Source organism: Pyricularia pennisetigena, assembly GCF_004337985.1.
Source record: "Pyricularia pennisetigena strain Br36 chromosome 4 map unlocalized Pyricularia_pennisetigena_Br36_Scf_6, whole genome shotgun sequence".
NCBI lineage: Eukaryota > Fungi > Ascomycota > Sordariomycetes > Magnaporthales > Pyriculariaceae > Pyricularia > Pyricularia pennisetigena.
The window spans coordinates 2486960-2505459 of record NW_021940918.1 but is presented as its reverse complement, the minus strand read 5'-3'; the positions used below and the strand labels follow the sequence as shown (position 1 = coordinate 2505459).

At 51.6% G+C, this 18500-nt stretch overlaps 6 protein-coding genes across 6 annotated transcripts; 3 read left to right on the top strand and 3 right to left on the bottom strand.

Moving 5' to 3' along the window:
* Positions 1-1628: 1628 nt before the first annotated feature.
* Positions 1629-3449, bottom strand: PpBr36_06337 (uncharacterized protein; the record flags this gene model as incomplete). The annotated part of the gene is made up of 1 exon (XM_029893482.1): positions 1629-3449. The coding sequence occupies one exon, from the start codon at positions 3447-3449 to the stop codon at positions 1629-1631; it is 1821 nt and encodes a 606-aa protein (XP_029745732.1).
* A 1331-nt stretch (positions 3450-4780) lies between these two features.
* Positions 4781-5941, bottom strand: PpBr36_06336 (uncharacterized protein; the record flags this gene model as incomplete). The annotated part of the gene is made up of 2 exons (XM_029893481.1): positions 4781-5389; positions 5450-5941. Coding segments are annotated over 2 exons (1101 nt in total), but the record flags the coding sequence as incomplete, so codon positions are not given.
* Positions 5942-6812: 871 nt separating this feature from the next.
* Positions 6813-8665, top strand: PpBr36_06335 (uncharacterized protein; the record flags this gene model as incomplete). Its single annotated transcript, XM_029893480.1, has 3 exons — positions 6813-6999; positions 7079-7890; positions 8036-8665. 3 exons carry the CDS (start codon positions 6813-6815, stop codon positions 8663-8665), a joined length of 1629 nt encoding a protein of 542 aa, XP_029746288.1.
* A 1731-nt stretch (positions 8666-10396) lies between these two features.
* PpBr36_06334 (uncharacterized protein) lies at positions 10397-12467 on the top strand (the record flags this gene model as incomplete). The annotated part of the gene is made up of 2 exons (XM_029893479.1): positions 10397-11636; positions 11725-12467. The coding sequence occupies 2 exons, from the start codon at positions 10397-10399 to the stop codon at positions 12465-12467; spliced, it is 1983 nt and encodes a 660-aa protein (XP_029746287.1).
* Positions 12468-13261: 794 nt separating this feature from the next.
* On the bottom strand, positions 13262-16768 carry PpBr36_06333 (uncharacterized protein; the record flags this gene model as incomplete). The annotated part of the gene is made up of 5 exons (XM_029893478.1): positions 13262-13610; positions 13679-16384; positions 16455-16499; positions 16558-16582; positions 16654-16768. 5 exons carry the CDS (start codon positions 16766-16768, stop codon positions 13262-13264), a joined length of 3240 nt encoding a protein of 1079 aa, XP_029746019.1.
* Positions 16769-17199: 431 nt separating this feature from the next.
* PpBr36_06332 (uncharacterized protein) lies at positions 17200-18095 on the top strand (the record flags this gene model as incomplete). Its single annotated transcript, XM_029893477.1, has 3 exons — positions 17200-17622; positions 17705-17846; positions 17905-18095. The coding sequence occupies 3 exons, from the start codon at positions 17200-17202 to the stop codon at positions 18093-18095; spliced, it is 756 nt and encodes a 251-aa protein (XP_029746284.1).
* Between the last annotated feature and the right edge of the window lie 405 nt (positions 18096-18500).

Below are 18500 nucleotides of genomic sequence, written 5' to 3'. Positions count from 1 at the left end.
CACAGGACGGGAGGGTGCAGACCTGTATGGTGATGATCTCAAAGTCGCAAAGGAAGGGCCTGGAGATGGGTCCTGCTATTTGAGGTGCTCGAGCAAACAACCTTGGCTACACTACACGTAAGGTGCGTGTACGGCAGCCGCAGGTGCAATAAGACGAGATGCTGTGGACATGACTTTTACTGGGTTGGCAAACAGCGAGGTTAGATTGCAAAACAAACAAAGATACAAGGCGGGAGCGCAACAATGACGAGAGTAGTTGGGTAAATAGGTAGGTAGGTAGGTAGGTAGGTAGGTACTTTAGGAAGTATGTAGGTAGTAGTCGGCAGAGAGATCGGTGAAAGGAAACACAGGCAGGCGAATGGGCAGCTGCAGGCACGATACGGAAATAGGACCGATTGATAGATCAATTGGGACCTGGTTACCCTATTGATTGATTGATCAATCAATCGATTGTGTAACTACAAAGGTAGTCGCACTAGACCTGACCAGTTATTTGGAACGGGAAACGCGCAACACACTGCATATTATCTGCTGCGGCTGGGTGCAGGCAAACTCCCCTGCACGTCTGGCGCTTCAAGTCGTTATTTTTTCCCTCTCTTTTCTGGTTGTTCCTGATCTGATGCAGCTGTGGTCAGAGACCAGTTTCTGGACCGCCCACCCCAACGTGGCAGGGGTAGACAGTTCGTGTCGATAAAGCCTCAATTGCTTTGGGGGGGGGGGGGGGGGGGGTTGTTAGTCCAGTCACGGCAAACTCGTCTCGTAAAAATAGTAGACGGCAGGCTGGACCAGAACGACAGGCTTCGTGATTGCCTGCATTGAGCATCCGATTTTGGCTTAGCTCTTGGCCAAAAGAGAAATGTTATCTTTGACATTGACCAATTAAATTGGCCTGTTTTCCCACCTTGCTTCTTATTCGCCATGCCCCAATCACATCACGCATTTGTAGGTACAGCTGGTGACGACATGACAAGGTACCATGCCCTCGAAACTTGGTTTCATCCCGGGAGCTGCAGGACGAGTTTGATTATTCCAGCCGATACTTTTCATTAATCACCTTGAAGAGAAAGATAGCAGAAAAATCTCGACGAGCCGTTTCGTGAAACATGCTGTCCCCAAACATCAATCAATTGTTGGGTTTTCTTCCTCTGCCTTTCTATTTATGATTTGGTGTGTCTCGCTCCACATACACGTTTTGTCACACCAACAACACACATGGGAGTAGGCGACAACAAAGCACACGAGGACAAATAACCGGAGGGACAAAGTCTCTGTAACCCAAAACCCAATTCGGGGGTAGTTTAGTGTGATTGTTGTGTCCATCTGGGTTTCTCCTATTCAGAAGCTCTAAATACGGCACGGTGCGACACCCACGATGGATAGGTACACGACGGTTCCGGTGCTGCGGCGGTAGCATTGATGGTGGGTTACACGGCATCAAGACGGAAATTTCCAACGGAGCCGACCCAAGGCAGTCAAACTACACGAGTTAATTACGAAGTATCAAGTCAGCAATGTGAGCGAGACAGACGCCTATGGATGAGGAAGACATTGGCTTGGCGACGGAAGTTGGCGAATGCATGGCGAAGTACACCATTTTTAGCGCCCGCGGAAACTAAACCAAATTTGTATTACTTGCTTCTGATAGGCAAGTCTCGGATTTTTTCCAACCCGCTACAGAGAGTCAACGGTGGTGACCTGGTCCTCTCCATTGTCAACAAGGTCATCAGCGTGGGCTCACTCTCCTCGCTGGTAGTGTCAATCGGAAAAGCCGCTGTTGATATCAAGCTGTTGCCGTTCGCTCGAGAGCTCGAGAGCTCAGCCTGCGCATGTGCGCTCTGACTGGGATTGCAATGCGGTTCGTCGATGCCACATACTTCGGTCAATATTCGATACATCTCTCTTTGGACCTCCTCCATGGATGGCCGATCCATGGCGTTGACTGCCAGCATCCGTGATGTCATGTGCAGCGAGGGGACAACCGCCGCAAATATATTGACATCCCCAAAACCCCCCGTCATGTCTTCTCTCTCTTGAGACGTTGCCTTTTCAGCTAGGGACTCCATCCACCCCTCCACTTGACTGAGATTACGATGGTACGAAGAGTCGGGGATCGAGCTGCCACGCCCATGGGTTCTTTGCTTCGCAGCTCTATGCTCGGCAAAGGCTTTGCTCGACATCCCCAGCAGAAGCCCGAGTATTTCGAGTATGATGCAGCCGAGGGAAAACACGTCGGCAGCCCTGGGGTCGATACAGCCTGGTGATGTGACGCCTGCCGTAGGAGGGCTGCCTGTCGGACGTGTACAGTCACTTTCGGTAGATGATCGAGAGATTCCAAAGTTTCTGGACTCGCAAGTTCTTGTGGCTGGGTGCGGCAGCTCAAGACTTCTGTCGCGCAACAGGGACGAGGTGGCGCGAATCCATTGCTCGGGAGCGGCATAGTTGTACTCTTCACTGTCGAAGCTATTCAGGCCCTGGGATCTTGCCAAGACTGATGGGTTTAGTTTCGTAAAGTCGGAGAGGAGAATATCGCCGTTGTCTTTCACCAGAATGGTCGACGGCCTGATGTTACCATGGGCCAAGCCGGTCCCATGTATCATGCAAAGCGTGTCAGCTAGGCAATTAATCCAGTTGATAACGCGCCCCGGCTGCGTGCTCACCCCATCCGCGCCGCCCTTCCGTCTTGGTCTTGTTCTCCTGACGAACGCTACGGGACTGGCCGTGTCGGTGGTCGTTGATCTCAGCAACGTCCTGAGAGATCTTGTTTTGCTCGCCGAGACAGGCTCGAAAAGGACGTAGGCATAGTCCCGGTGTTGGTACGAGCAAAAGTACGAAACAAGATGGACACTCTGCAACGCGCGAGCCTGTTCAATCTCCTGGCAGATTTCACCTTTTCGCAGGTATGGACCAGCGCCTAGTGACGCCAGCTGGAATCGTCTCCGCTCAAAAACCTGGCCAGGATACTGTGGCAAGCTGACATTGTGAACGATTCTGCTGCGCGTTTCTCTCAGCGGTGTCCAGGCCTCGCGAACGATGTCGAGCGGCACCACCTCCAGAGGTTGATAGTTCAGGTGGCCTCCCTTGCGGAGGAACCTCAAGAGGTACTTGTACTGTCGTTCGCAGAAGCTGTGCTCGAGTCCTCGATCGCCGGCCTTGCTACCTTGGGATTGTGAGCCTAATAACTGCTGCGCCTGTTCAGGGTCGAGGGGCAGGTCATTATCATCCCACGAATTTTCTAGAGCAGCAAATATGCGCTCTGGGCAGCCGAGATCTAACAAAATGAGAAATATCCGCTTCGCCCTCTCCAATATCAAACGTCCATAGTTGTGGTCGGTCAAGCCACCCCTGGATACGACTGGGCGGCCGATGAGTTCGCGATCAGGATGCGAAATATTGGAATATATGAACTCCCTCGTAACAGTCTGTTGGATTCGTGTCGTGTCCCACCACATTATTGTCGTCATTGGCCGTCAACTTGATATCCCCCTTGCGATATCTATACCATCAATATCTCATTTCCGTGTTAAGTATTTTGTGTTTGTTGTCCGTCCTCTCGCAGGCCGGTCATCCTACCTATTCGAGCATGAGAATGCAGGCGGCGTGTATTTGGACATGAATAAGTGGCTGAAGTATTGAAGTATGTAAGAAGCTTCAGGGGTCTAGTTCTGGCATCTGTCGAGTCGTAACAACAATTGGTTTCGTCGGTCAAGAGTAGGAGCCCGCGGATCAACATATCTGCACAACCTTTGCCACGTGAAAGCGACATCCATGGCAATGCGGATAACACTCCGTATTACCATACTTTTTCTTTTCTCCCTCTTTTTCATTTGTCTTGTCCATGTCCCTAGGATTTTGTTGGTGATACAGGCGGGGGAACGTTTCATTGCGTCTGATTTTGCTTCCAAAGCAGAAAGCTTACAGGGAAATGATTTATACCAAACTGCTGACAGAAAGCCCCTAGTTTCGTTTTAGGGCAACCCGGTTTGGAGATGCGGCAGTGATCTGATGTCGCGCCAATCCCAGGCTGGCGTTGGTATATATCTTGGCAAAAGCTTGTGTAAATGTTTTTCTCCTCCGATGGGTATCAGTACAATGTCCGTGGATGACAAATGGCCTAAACCGCTATTTATATATATATAGTAGAAGATGATCGAAGCGAATAGGTCTAGAAGAGGCTTCAAAAGCCGATGAGTAATAGTTGGGACAATCTCGGGGTTTGCTTTTTTTTTTTTTTTTTGCCCACATGACGGATGGCTTGGTTCAAAAGACAATAAAGACTGTGGAATGTTCATATGTGTGAGCAGGTATGCATCCAGCATGGCTTTTCATGACCAGCAACTCCCAGTCCGAGAAGCCACGGACAAACTTTGATTGCGTTGCTACTCTATGAATGCACTTATTTGTTCGAATTGGGCAAGCCGCATTGAGATGACAACAGACACGAAGAAAAGGGGAAAAAAAAAACTTATTACTCAACATTCAAGGGGTACGTCTAGGTATATGTAGCCACTTGTCAACCAATAGATTACGCAAAGTCCAGACCTGGGCAACATACTTTCCCAAAAACAAAGTTCAGTCCATTGTCCCAATGTTATGCAGGTCCATGTGTAATGTTCATAATGTCTATTATTTGCCGGGTTTGGCCAGGTTGGAAATATTTTGGTTGGGGTTACATGTACTTTTGTCTCTGTCTAGGCGAATTGTACAGATGGAGGGCAACGCACATACACAAACCAAGCCCGCAAAAAACAACTGTGTCCAGTTGTCTCTAAAACTTGGTGATTCATAAACCCTCGACCAAGACCTCCTTCTTGGCGCCTTGTCGACCGACAAAGGTCTCCATTGCCCTGTCGACGCCTGCAACCTTGCGAGCAAGGATCTGCAGGCTGACAGGCAGCACATTGTACCAGTCGCACCAGCGCGCATAGAAGGGCATGCCGATGTGGTCGGCCTTTCCGTTGTCGATGGCGTTGATGATCTCCTTAGCGACCTCGACGGGCTCCACCACGGGTGCGATGACGCTGTTGGGGGTCTTGACGCCGTAGAAGAGCGGCGTGCTGAGCTGGCCGGGCGTAACCAGAACCGTCCGGATGTCGGGGTGCGACTGCTTCAGTTCGGCCGTCAGGGACTTGTGCAGGGCGATCAGGCCACCCTTGGCGGCGGCGTAGTCGGTCAGACGCGCCGAGCCGAGTTGGCCGATGACGGAGGAGATTGTCACAATGGTTCCTCCCTTGCCACCGCGGATGATGGCCGGAAGGAATGTCTTGAGGGTGTAGAAGTGGGAGACGAGGTTGGTTGAGAGGCTGCGCTCGATATCTTCGATTTCCATCTCAAGGAGGGGCTTGCCGTTGACGATAGCTGCGTTGTTGATCAGGACGGTGGGAGTACCAAGCTGAAGGAGGGGCAACGTATTAGCAGAGAAGACGGCAAAACAGCATCAAATCATACGTACTTCTTCTTCGATCTGCGCGGCCACCTTTTTGAGCGCAGCCTTATCCGTCACGTCACACTTGTAGTGGTTCACGCCACGCGACTCGCCGTTCTCCATGTCCTTGACGTCGAGGACGGCGACGCTCGCGCCACGCATGCCGTAAACCTCGGCGATGAGCAGGCCCAGGCCGCTGGCACCGCCGGTAATGACAATAACCTCCTCGTCCAGGTCGACCTCGCGGGGCATGCCGAAGGCGAGGCGGCGGTTGACGGCAGCCAGGGTCCAGCACACGGTGACGAAACTCGCGTAGGCCATGGTGACGCGCATGGGCATGGCATCGTACTCCATGTGCTGGGCGCGGAAGCACAGCACCACGATCCAGGCCACAAAGGGGTGGAAAAAGGTGACATAGAGCACCTTGAGGACGAGGTCGATCGAGAGCGGCGCAAACCAGGACTCGCCTGGGGGAGAGCGATGGTGAGAATCCATGGCGAAGTTTTTGGTCTGTCTTGACTATTTGCAAGTGCGCTCGCTAACTGTATGTACGTGCTGCAATAGACGGGGATTAGGAGTGTCGATAGACTGATTATCGTAGAAAAGAATATAAAGTTCCAGCGACTTCAACAGTCGAAAGAAAGAATGGAGGCGTGCGAATTGCCACAAAGTACACTGCGCTGCAATGCACTGCACTGTAGAATGTGTAAAGAATTAACTTTCGGTGACGACGAATAAACTGTCCACGTCTCTTGACGAGTTCGATGGGTAGCAAAGAGCTCAACTTCAGGTGAAACACAGGGTCAAGCCTTACGTGTACCCCTGAAATGTTTCAATTCAGGCACAGGGATCTTTCAGAGCTACCCTGGGCCACGTGCCACTGGGAGTTTCGAGGGGTAGTTTTTGGCCATAGCAAAAGGCTCAACATCCGAGCGTCATGTTGGACTTGATTAGCAAGACGACATTTTCTTGCACGAAATTATCCTCCCATTCTTTTCATCCTCGTTTAGAAATCAAGAACAATATCTGGCCAGAACAAGCGCGCAAAAAATCGGATGGGCTGTTCACAAACAGCAAAAGAAACGACAACGACAGGATTCGAACCTGTGAGGCCGAAGCCATATGATAGCTTGGTCAGGTGGATCAGAAGAACCATCTGATGGATTCTAGTCATACCCTTTAACCACTCAGGCACGTTGCCTTGTTTACGGTTACTTTCTTACAGGACTATAACCTTCCAAGAATTTCCTGCAACAATCGTTTTCGTCCAAGCAAGATTAGGTACCGCTTACCGGGAGGGTGGATCGGTCCTTCACCTGAACGCCCGGTCTAACAACACCTCTCGCTCTCCGTTCTCAATTGAAGTTGCTTCCCTCCGTCCTTTATAAAAATGTCAGGGGCTGAAGCGCCGTTAATAGCACACGTTGACACTGCTGGAGAAGCAGAGCAGGAAAACACATTGTCAGAAGGAATTCATGAGGATGACGCCAATTTGCTCAGATTGCCAGACGCGCCACCAGGCCTGTTTATTTGGCTACTAGTGTTATCGGCTGGCATCAGTGGACTCCTTTTTGGATGTAAATATTCTGCAATTTCCTCCCTCCCCCAATGACAACGGGTTTGTTGATTATCAACTGACAAATCAATGGCCACCAGACGACACGGGGGTAATATCATCCACGTTGGTCTCCATCGACGACTCCCTCTCGGGCCGTCAGCTCACATCTCTGGATAAGTCGGTGATCACGTCGTGCACCTCGCTATTTGCACTTTTGATCTCGCCGTTTTCCTCATCTATCGCCGATAGCTTGGGCCGGAAACGCGTCATCCTGGTTGCCGACCTTCTCTTCGCTGTCGGTGCCATCTTGCAGGCATGCAGCGACACGGTGGCCGAGATGGTCGCTGGTCGGTCCATAGTCGGGGCCGGAGTCGGGGCAGCGTCCTTTGTAGTGCCGCTCTACATTGCCGAGACCGCCCCGGCTGACCACAGAGGCAAGCTCATCACCATCAACGTGCTGTTCGTCACGCTTGGCCAGGTGGTCGCCTACGTGATCGGTTGGCTTTTCGCCGAGTATGGCGACAAGTCCAGCGGCTGGAGGTGGATGGTTGGTCTAGGAGCCGCTCCCGCTGTGGTGCAGGCAGTGCTTCTCCTTGGGATGCCAGAGACCCCACGTTGGCTGGTGAAGGCAGGCCGGAAAGAAGAGGCACTCGAGGTAATCCGCCGTGTCGCTGGCGGTAAGCACAGTTCGACCTCTGATCGGGTAGCTCGGCGTGTCCTTGAGGAGATCGAGGTCGAGATTCGTGAAGAATCCGATGCTCGCAGAAGACTCTTGGCCAGCCGTGACGGGATGCAGTCATCGACGCCAGGGTGGATGGAAACATGGTCAGAGCTTGTCAAGGTGAGGCGGAATAGACGAGCTCTGATTGTCGCCTGTCTTCTCCAGGGACTACAGCAACTGTGCGGATTTGTAAGTTGCCCACCAACACCACCGCCATCTGCGCCGCACTTTGGGTATTCTATTTTCGAAGTTCGCGCCAGATATTCATTCACATTTTTGCCACTATGCCAGTGACATTGACTAACGTTATTTTCTCCTTTGATGCTTACGCCAGAACTCTTTGATGTATTTCTCTGCATCCATATTCACAATGGTCGGTTTCGCGACACCAACCCTAACATCATTAACGGTTGCCGTTACAAACTTCGTCTTTACGGTGCTGGCGCTATTGCTAGTAGATCGCATTGGCAGACGTCGTATACTCCTCTACTCCCTACCTTTTATGATTGCTGGGTTGCTGCTTGCAGCGTTCGGCTTCTCGTTCATATCGATATCTCCAGCCGCAAACTCATCAGCTACACCTCGCGCGGCCAAGACGGGCGATGTGCAGCTGTCGCCGCGGGCCGCAGCGGTAATGATACTGATCAGCATCATGATATACGTTGCATCCTACGCCATTGGACTCGGCAACGTTCCGTGGATGCAGAGCGAGCTCTTTTCGTTGAGCGTACGATCGGTTGGCAGTGGGGTCGCTACCGGGACGAATTGGTTGGCCAACTTTGTGGTGGGCTTGACGTTTTTACCCTTGATGGATGCGTTTGGGCCGCCGGCAACTTTTACCATGTACGGGGTTATTTGTGGTGCTGGTCTTGTACTCATCTGGAAGATCTATCCGGAGACGACGGGATTAAGTCTCGAGGAGGCGGCAAGCCTGCTGGAGGGTAGCGCCTGGGGGGTACGGTAGGAATGCGCCATGCATATATTTAGTAGTGACCGTGTTAGTATTAATGCAGCCTCATCTGTTGTTGCAATTAAAAAAAAACGGAACAAAAAAGATTGCATCCCAACTCGGGACGGAATTTGTAATTTAATGCCGTTTTTTTTTTTTTTTTTTTTTTTTTCCCTTGGTCTGTCTCATCGCTTAGTCGGAAAATATTTGTAACTGCATGATGTTCTTGGATTGTTAAGCCGACAAGGCTGGTAAAGAAAATAGAAAATGCAACATGTAGCTTCGGGCCGCTCGGAAAGGCGCGGCAATTGGCGGCCTGTAGTGGGGGTTTCTAATACTGGATGGGGTTTTCTTTATTCCCTCGAGAATTTTTTTTTCTCCGCCGAGTCACGTAATGACATCATTACCTAACTACGTAGTCATACGAGGAGCGCAAACTATCGCCATCGCCATGAACACGCAGTCGTTAGGGCCGAGCTTAGTCAGTTTTAGCAAGTGATCGCGACCTTTTAGCTCGCGACCTTTTAGCTCAGTGACAGCTGCCATATGTGAGCATATATCAACCGAAAGTTTTTGTCAATTTGCACAGACGGCGTTTAATATTCCGTGTCGTCCGATGCTTTTTTACCTTTTTTTTTTTTTTTTTTTTGTACTACCACCTTCGTACAGTAGACTGAAAGGCTTATGCAGGCGAAGCTTTGTGCTAGCGATCAGCTGGGAGTGGGAAGGTGGATGCCGTGGAGATGACGTTGTAATCGGGCAGCAAGGAGGTGTAAGAGACTTAGATTACAACGTAATGACAGGTCAGACCTTTTTAAGTACCTTAACAAATCGAAGTATCGATACTAAGCAACTGCTTACGTCCCTCGATCGGCACGCTAAGGGGCGACCGGCGGCCCCGAAGCCGAAGGGGGTGGGTGGTACTTAGTAAGATGGTACCGAGGTACTCGGAGAGCTTGGGCTGAGGGATTCGGTATACCGGATATAATTAAAAATTGCCGGTATTCACATAAGGTTCCAAAAGGCAAACCCGCTTGGAATTTAATGGGTTTCTCTTTTTTCCGCAGCCGTTGCAGTCGTACCGAGGATTAGCCCTCAACGATGTTTTTTTTTTTTTTTTTTGCAGTCGGCTTTCGGCTCATGTTTAGGAGACGCGAGCCAGCATACCCTGCCAGTACGTTCTCGAAAAGTCCATAAGCAGATGCCAAACTCCACCCCGTTGTACCGCGCAGTACATAATGTATTTCCAAACAGACAGACGGGTGGGGTAGGTGGGTGTCATGCATGGGCAAGGTGAAGAGCTTGCAGATGGGAGAGGGGCGGGCCCCATAAGCCGTCTTTCATTGCCAGTTCGCCTCGCGTGAAGTGGATTCAGATGGCGCGAGTTTCCTTGGGACAGAAGGGACTGTAAAAACAAAAATAAGATGACACGCTGCCCCTTGCATGCAGCCCAAGGGGGCTTGTTTAGGTTGGTTAAATATACAGGACAGGGCTCATCTTGACGTAGGTCTTTGGCAATATCCAGATTTTCTTTGTCACATTTCCACTTTTCTTCCCTTCTCCATCGTACCGGTGATCATATTACTATCTATCTAAGGTTGAGGCCAAAGTCTGGCTCGACCTTTATTTCTTGGTTGTTCATTAACATCTCGGACTACCTGACAGCCCTCATTTTCATTGGATAAACAATAGGAACATACATTCCTCCAAATACAGCAACTTACAGGCCTACTAGCAATATCGAACATGAACGAGGTTGACCGAGAGCTCAACCGGGCTGAGGTCGATGCCATGGCATCACCTGGGCCACACACCCCCCAGAGCCCTTTGAACCGCCGCAATAGCAACGAAATAGAGCGTGTCATCTCGGCTTCCTCAGTTTCAACTGCTTCATCTGTCTCGTCCGTGCGTCGTGCAACAGGAGCGGCCGCGGCAGCATCGAGGTCGCGAGACGGGACCAGTCTTCGCAGCGTCGCTACCCAGCAGGACTTGGAGAGGCACCCTACTGTGCTCAGCCGCATCCACACCGCACGCAGTCAACACAGTGCCACCGTTGGCCGGAGTCGAAGCGATGCCGGCAGCACAAGCCGGAGGAGCTGGTTCAGGAGGACTACCTCCAAGGCCCTCCCTCCCTTTGGTGCCGGAAAGGAGTACCCGCCCCCTCTGCCCGACCGTGAGGAGTATGTTGTCGAGTTTGACGGGCCAGACGATCCCATGCACGCACAGAACTGGCCCTTGAGCAAGAAGGCTGTGACCGCTGTAATCCTGGGGTACACTACCATGACATCCTCTTTCGCGTCCTCAATCTTCTCCGCTGCGACCAGGGCTCTTGCAGTCGAGTTCGGCGTCTCTACTGAAGTCGGCATATTGGGAGTGTCCTTTTTCGTGCTTGGTTTTGCCTTTGGTCCAACACTCTGGGCGCCCTTGTCCGAGCTCAAGGGGCGCCGACTACCGCTGCTGCTATCCATGCTTGGCTTCACCATATTCTCTATCGCAACCGCCAGTGGTAAAGACATCCAGACGATATTGATTAGCCGATTCTTCTCTGGCTTCTTTGGTGCCTGTCCGCTGGCCGTCGTCGCCGCCGTCTTCAGCGACATGTTTGGCAACCGCACCCGAGGAATAGCCATAACCGTCTTCAGCATGGCTGTTTTCACCGGCCCCTTCCTGGCTCCCTTCATTGGCGGTTTTATTGTCGAATCCCACCTCGGCTGGCGGTGGACCATGTGGCTCACGTCCATCATGGGCGCAGTCGCCCTCATCTTGGAGCTCTTGTTCCTCGAGGAGACATATCCCCCCTCCATTCTGGTGGCAAAGGCCTCCGAGCTTCGGAGACTGACGCTGAACTGGGGCATTCACGCCAAGCAGGAGGAGATCGAGATTGATTTTGTCGAGCTTGTCAACAAGAACTTCTCGAGACCCATGCGAATCCTGTTTACTGAGCCCATCGTGCTGTCTCTTAGTATTTACATGGCTTTCATTTACGGTAAGGGAACCCACGATATTCATTTTATGACGCAGGCCCGACCCAACACGATCCGTGATTCGTTACTAACTCTCGGTTTGGTCATCAGGTCTCCTATACCTCTTCCTCACAGCATACCCGCTCGTCTTCCAAGGCGTCTACGGCTTCTCCGGCGGCATCGCCGGTCTTGCTTTCTTCGGCATGATCATTGGCCAGTTCCTCGCCGGCATCGTCGTGCTCTTGCAGCAGCCGTGGTTCAACCGCAAACTCGCAGCCAATAACGACGTCGCCGTCCCCGAGTGGAGGCTGCCATCCGTCATCGCCGGAGCCTTTGCCTTCACGGGAGGCATCTTCTGGTTCGGCTGGACGGGCTACAACAAAGACATACACTGGATTGTCCCCACCGCTTCTGGCATCCTCACGGGCTTCGGCCTCATGTCCATCTTCCTCCAGGCTCTCAACTACCTCGTCGATGCCTACCTCAACTTTGCGGCATCGGCCATCGCGGGCAACACGTTCCTGCGCAGTCTGTTTGGAGCCGCCTTCCCCCTCTTCGCCGGTCAGATGTTCAACGGCATGGGCATCAACTGGGCGAGCACCTTGCTCGGCTGCGTCGCTGCCGTCATGATCCCCATTCCTGTCATCTTTTACCTGTATGGACACAAGATCCGTGCCCGCAGCAAGTTCGCCCCAACTGGCTCTCCCATTGAGCTTCAGCAGCACGAGCAGGAGGCCGCGCGCGAATCCAGGGGGTCCTTGCCTTCTGCCGATGCCGAGATCAAAGATCCTGTCCCGACCAATGGCCTCAGCACACAGCCTCATGTTCTGAGCAAGGACCAGAGCGCTGTTTAAGCTCTGCCTCTCGAGATGCTAGAATCAACAGTGCACAACTTCTTCTTACTTTTTTTTTTTCCCCCTCGTTGAAATACCCAACCCAATGATACCAGCTTTTAATACTTGTACGACTTTCAAGCGTCCATTCCATCCCTGTAGTCGTTTCTTTTTCCTGGCTTAACCACATAATTGTTCATCTTTGTCACCTGCGATTAGCGGTCATGACGGCGTTCAAAAGTTTCATGTATCGGAGGCGTATGCTTTATATGATAGAATTTGAATCTCGTTGTTACCTGTACACGGCGGCTATAATGCGGAGCGAAGGGAATAATGGTTCTTGTGAATCGAATTTAGATTTACTCACTAGATTAGATATAATTGAACGAGCTCGTTCCTATTACTACAAGCAATATAGACCTCTCCTGAATAACGTGACCATGTTGAAATAATTCCTGAATAGGATCACCCCCAAGTCTCAACTTAGAGAATTGTCAAAAGGACGACAGCCGGCCAGTCAACAGAAGTACTTGCCACAAAACAAAAACATTTGTTCTATTAATCTACACAGCGTGCCTCGTAGCAAATGTTCTCGCCCAAATTCTAGCTTGCGTGACATCAAAATAAGGCTCAGCCACAACGGGCAGGCAGAAGCAACTCATACCAACAATGGCAACAGCCGAGACGGCGCTAACTTTGCTTTTTTTATCCACCACACAGCAAGACCACAGTAGCGCTGCGCATACAAGTGTCCCGCCGACTTGCTCCACGAGGGTCTTGAAAGCTTGACAGCACATAGACAAAAAGTAACGTGTTCACTTCTTAGACTTGGCAGGACGACCCCTACCTTTCGCCGCAGGCTTGGGCTCGTCGTCATCATCAATAAAATCGTCCTCTGCAGCGGCCGATTTCTTTGATGCGGCAGTCTTTTTCTTTGCGGGTGCCGCCTTCTTGGCCGGCTTGGCTTTGGGCTGCTTGATGTACTTGTCCTTTTTGAGGTCAAGTTCTTCTTCGTCTTCATCGACGGCAGGATCCGCAACAACAGCAGCATCGTCCTCTTCCTCGATGGCCTCCTCCAGGTCAGGCATCTCCTTGGCCGCGGCCTTGGGCGCTTGCACATTGCTCGCCTTCATGAATGGTATTGGGTGAGACATGGAGTTATAGCTGGATCGCGGTCAAGGTGGTCAGTTTAAAGATGTGTGCGTGTATGGTTAGAGCTTGCCAAAACTTACGTTCGAGTAAATGCAGCCTTGGTCTGCGTCTCAATGTTGACCCTGGACTCATCCTGAGGCCCAACACCAAGCTCCTTGATTGCATCAAAGTCGTCACGAGTGAGATAGTAGCTGTCCATCAGCTCAATGACATCGTCGATGGCATCTTTACCATCTACTCCCAGTCGCTGGATCATCTGATTCCAAAGTACCGGAAGGTACTGCTGGCGGACTTCGTTGTGGTCACCAGAGGACTTGAGTCTCATGTGCGAATGTATCTCGCGCACAAAACGACCAAGCTTGCCTGTCTTGCTATTGTTACCCAGCCATGACGTAAAGTTGGCACCCATGAGCTGACCAGCGATATAACTAGCCGGTCTGACTGAGCTGAAAACGGCGTGCGTGGGCATCAGCGACCACTGTTGCTGCGGACCGTGAATCATACGATCGACTAGGTCGCCGTCGCTGATACTTTCCGAGGCCTTTTCTACCAGCTCCAGATACTTGAGGTTCTCTTCTTTTCTATTGTAGCCCTTACCGCTCAAAGCCATTGGCTTCGTGCCAAGGTAGTTCTCCTGAATCATCAGGTAGCTGAACTCGTGGTCATTGAAATAGAGCTCAATCTTGTCATTCAGGGTAGCTTTGCTTGCTGGTGAGAAGAGACCACCCGCAAGCATTTTCTGGCAGATATCCCACGGCTTGAGAATGACGTGTTTCTCCCATGCCTTCGTCATGGATTTGGTCTGAGTATAGTCGAGGGAGGCGCCATCGAGTTTGATGGAGTGCACCATGTTGATGATCTGACGAATGTCCTTGTTGCAGCCTTCAATCAAGGCGTCGATGACCTGTGGCGGCATCTTTCCTAGTCCCTCCCGGTGACAAATCGTCATGATCCGGGATCGAATCTGATCTACTGTCGGTCTGTTGAAGCGAATATCGAACGCCACATGATCAAACGGTTTCATCTTGGGTAATCTGCGCTCGTTGCAGATCAGGATGAGCGGAACTTCGGTCTTCTTGCAGAATTTTGCGAGCGCACCGACACCTCCGCGATCACCGGCGGACATGCCGTCTACCTCGTCCATGATCAAGACGATGTTCTTCCTGGCTTGCTCGACCTTCTTGCCGTCGCCCGAAAAGTATCCCAGGAGCGATGTGTTGTTTATCACATCACTAACGCCATTCTCAACCAGCTTCTTGCTCCGCGTGTCACTGGCGTTGCTCTCGAGAACGTCATAGCCAGCCAGCTTAGCGGCCATGTGGGCGGCTGTTGTCTTTCCAATCCCTGGAGGGCCAGAAATAATAATGGCACGCTCACCACCCAAGCCATCCGCGCCGCGCTTCTTGAAGTCATACTTTCTTGACTTGGGCCAATTCTCAAGCCAGTTTTTGATTTTTTCCACCTGAGCCTTGTTGCCGCATATATGGTTGAGTGCCGTGGGAGCGTATTTTGTTGTCCAAAGCTGCGAGTTGGGTGGAGGCGGTGCCGGTGGTGCAGACGCACCCTTGGCGCCCGCGGCCTTTCGAGCTTTCTCCGCCGCTAGCCTCTTAGCCTTCTCTTCGGCCTCCATTTCCTCAGCCGCCTGCTTGACCTTCTCCGCTTCCGCCTCACGCTTTTCACGCGCCTTTTCAGCCCCCAGACCACTGCCTCCATGCGCCGGAAGCGTGCTGATCAGATGAAAAAGTCCCACCTCGTCGATAGTCTTCAATTTATGCTGTTTGATCTTTGCAAGCTTGCTGGGGCCAGCGTCGTCTCCAAGAACCACGAAACTGGTTTTCCCACTTGGGGCACCCGTCACTTTACCCCCGTAGCGTTTCACGAGAGCCTGGGCGTCTTCTCTCCCGATCGTCTTGAGGAGACCCGTGAACACAAAGGTAAGTCCACTGAGACAGTCTTCCTGACCCTCGGGTAAATCAATGGAACCCGCAGCAGGTGGTGCCCCTGAGTTGCCTCCTCCGGCCTGAGCTTTTCGCCAATCAAACTTGGCATTCGGATCTTTCGGGGGCGGCGTTGGCGGGCGAACAGTAGGAACGTTGTCCAAGATAGCCTGGATACCTGGGTCCTCAGTGGGTGCAACTTTAGGTTTGGTGGCTCGTGGCTTCGCAGCTGGTTTCTTGCGCGGCTTCAAGTCCTCATCATCGGACACTTCTGGGTCAGTTGGAGGAGATTTTCGTTTCCTGCTAGTGGCAGCACTCTTGGTGGGTTTCGAACCCTCCTCTTCGTCAGATGACTCGTCCTTTGCGGCACCTCTTCTGGGTCTTCCACGGGATGCAACCCTCTTAGGTTGCGGCAGAATTTCGTCGTCACTGTCCTCTTCGACATAATCGTCGTTCTTCCGCTTGCCTCGTCCTCCAACATCTGCGGCAAATATATCATCATCTTCATCCTCATCGTCATCAACAAAAGCGTCATCGTCATCGTCCGAGTCGTATTTCTTGTATGCTGTGACCGGCTTCTTCGGTTTTGTGGCTTTCGCAGTAGTCTTTGCGGTTGCATTTGCAGTTGCCTTTGGAGCCGGTGAAGGTGCCGGTTTGTTGGTCGTTTTTGTCGACGCAGAGCTCGGTTCCGCATGTGCCTTGGCCCTGGTCCGTGGGCTGATTCGAACCTCAACTTCCGACTTGAATTTTGAGGTAGCCTTGGGAGTTGCCTGTGATTTTTTGTCACCTGAAGCAGTATTTGCAAAGTAATCACTGGCAGTGATAGCAGTCCCTTTGGCAGCATCCGCGCTGTGAGTAATTTAGTTAGCCAATGGCTTATCGTCGTGTCAAGAGAGATGATTCGCAAAGCCAACCATACCTCGCCTTCTTTTTGGGTGTGGCTCTTGTTGTAACCTTCGAGGACCTGGGTCATCTTGGTCAGCGAAGAAAACTGGGACGGGTTATGGTCTGGTAACACTAACTCAACAGGCTCATCGTCGCTATCATCTAATACAATTCGGGCTTTTGACTAATGGTTAGCAGTGTCAAACGGGGAGTCAATGGGATCCTCAACTTACTACTGCGAGCTTTTGTTGCCTTCTTGACTGGTTCGTTCTCCTTTTTCGAAGCTGCAGGTTTAGCGGGGGCGGCACCGCCTTTACCCCCAAAGAAAGATCGTATATCCGCCGGCATGGCTGTTGTTCGTGGTGAGTGGCTAAGGTTTTAGTTGGGACAAGAACTACAAACGAGGCAAATTGCGTAGCAATCCTATCCTTGAAGTGACAGAATGTTTCACAATGACTGCTCATAGCCTAAGAAAATCCGAGCAGCTTGCCGGCGGCATGCGAGACGGTGATAGTACAAAATCGGGTTGAAAAGGACGTCTGCTACCTGCCAGGCAACAACGCGTTAATGACGCGACTTCGCATTCTCATTAGAAAATAAGTGGAGTATGTTACAACTCCATCGATGACATAAGCCGATGGCAAAGGCCCAAGCTCCATCCGTCCAGTTTTGCATGTGGATCCCCAACTACGTGCTGTTTTCATGAAAGGGTCTGTGATAGAAGCCACAACAACAACGGGAGCGATTGCATCGGCTCGCGATCCTCTGCAAATTAGACCATGAGCCGAAACACACCCTCGGCCCTGCTGGCCGCATTCCAGGGCTTGAGGATTGCTCCTGCGACGACATTGCGGCCCTCGATAATCCCGACTTCCTTGCGAGCTCTCCCTGCTCTTCCGACAATTCGCAATGCGAGGCCGTTCTCATCAACAGTGCCCAAGCTGTCATGGCTCGAGCCGCAGCTGGACCGGAGGAAGAAGAAGATGAAGGGAAGGTGTCGTGTTCCCACTGGAGGATCTATGAAGGGGACAACTGTGGTATGGGGCGACTATGGGCTCCGAATGAAAGATCACGATAGGAGGGTCAGCGCGAAACACTTGAAGATGGCAGAGAACGTTATCAAGCTCCGCCTTCGTGGTCAGAAATATCGACTTTACAAGAGAGTCAACTGCAACATTGGCGTTTTCACTAGCGGAAACGAGGTTAGTTTCCGCACGATAGCCGGGCCTGCACTGCAGGATGCCACCGCGTCTGAACATGCAACTGACCCATCTCTATCTGTAGCACCGTATGGGTAAAGGAAAGGGCTCCTTTGACCACTGGGCGGCGCGTATCTCTGTCAGTCACGTCATCTTTGAGCTCAGGGGAGTGCTGCACGAGCAGGTCATTCGCGATGCTCTGAGGTTGGCCGCAACAAAAATACCAGGTCAGTCGGCCCATTTTAATGTAATAGGTATTTCTGCTGACTTTTGTTACCCGTTCAGGCCAGTGTGAAATTATCAAAAAGGGCGATCCTCCCTGCGTTGGCATAACCAAGATGGAAAACGGATTGACCTTGGAGGATTTGAAGAGGCCATGGATGAAGGCACGCCAGGAGCGCCTTGGAACACTGGATGTCACGCCGCAGTCCTCAGCCGTGACGAATGCCCCGAACTCAACCTCACCAGCACAGTAGCTAATGGTCTGTATCTTGGCCTTATATTGTATGCATAAAATGTACAACATAGAATGTGATATATACGAGAAATGCCGGCCCTATGTAAAACTGACTGTGCCTTATATAACTACCTTCAGCCGATGAAGGAAGGGTTGTTCAACTTGCTCTATTTGCCAAAGCCAAAGTTTATTACTTTGCAATATGCACCCTGAACTTAACATCGTCAATCGAGCATCTCCGTATGATTCGACTCAATTTGACCGGGCCCGAGCCCCCCTGTCGCAAAGTACGGCAGCCTCCCGACGGGGCCAACCAACTCGCCGCGAAATATGGTGCCCCACTTCAACCACTTCAGTCGCGTCGCGTCTCAACCGCCAAGTGCAGCCTTCACTATCGACTGATGCACAGCTCTCTCGATGATTT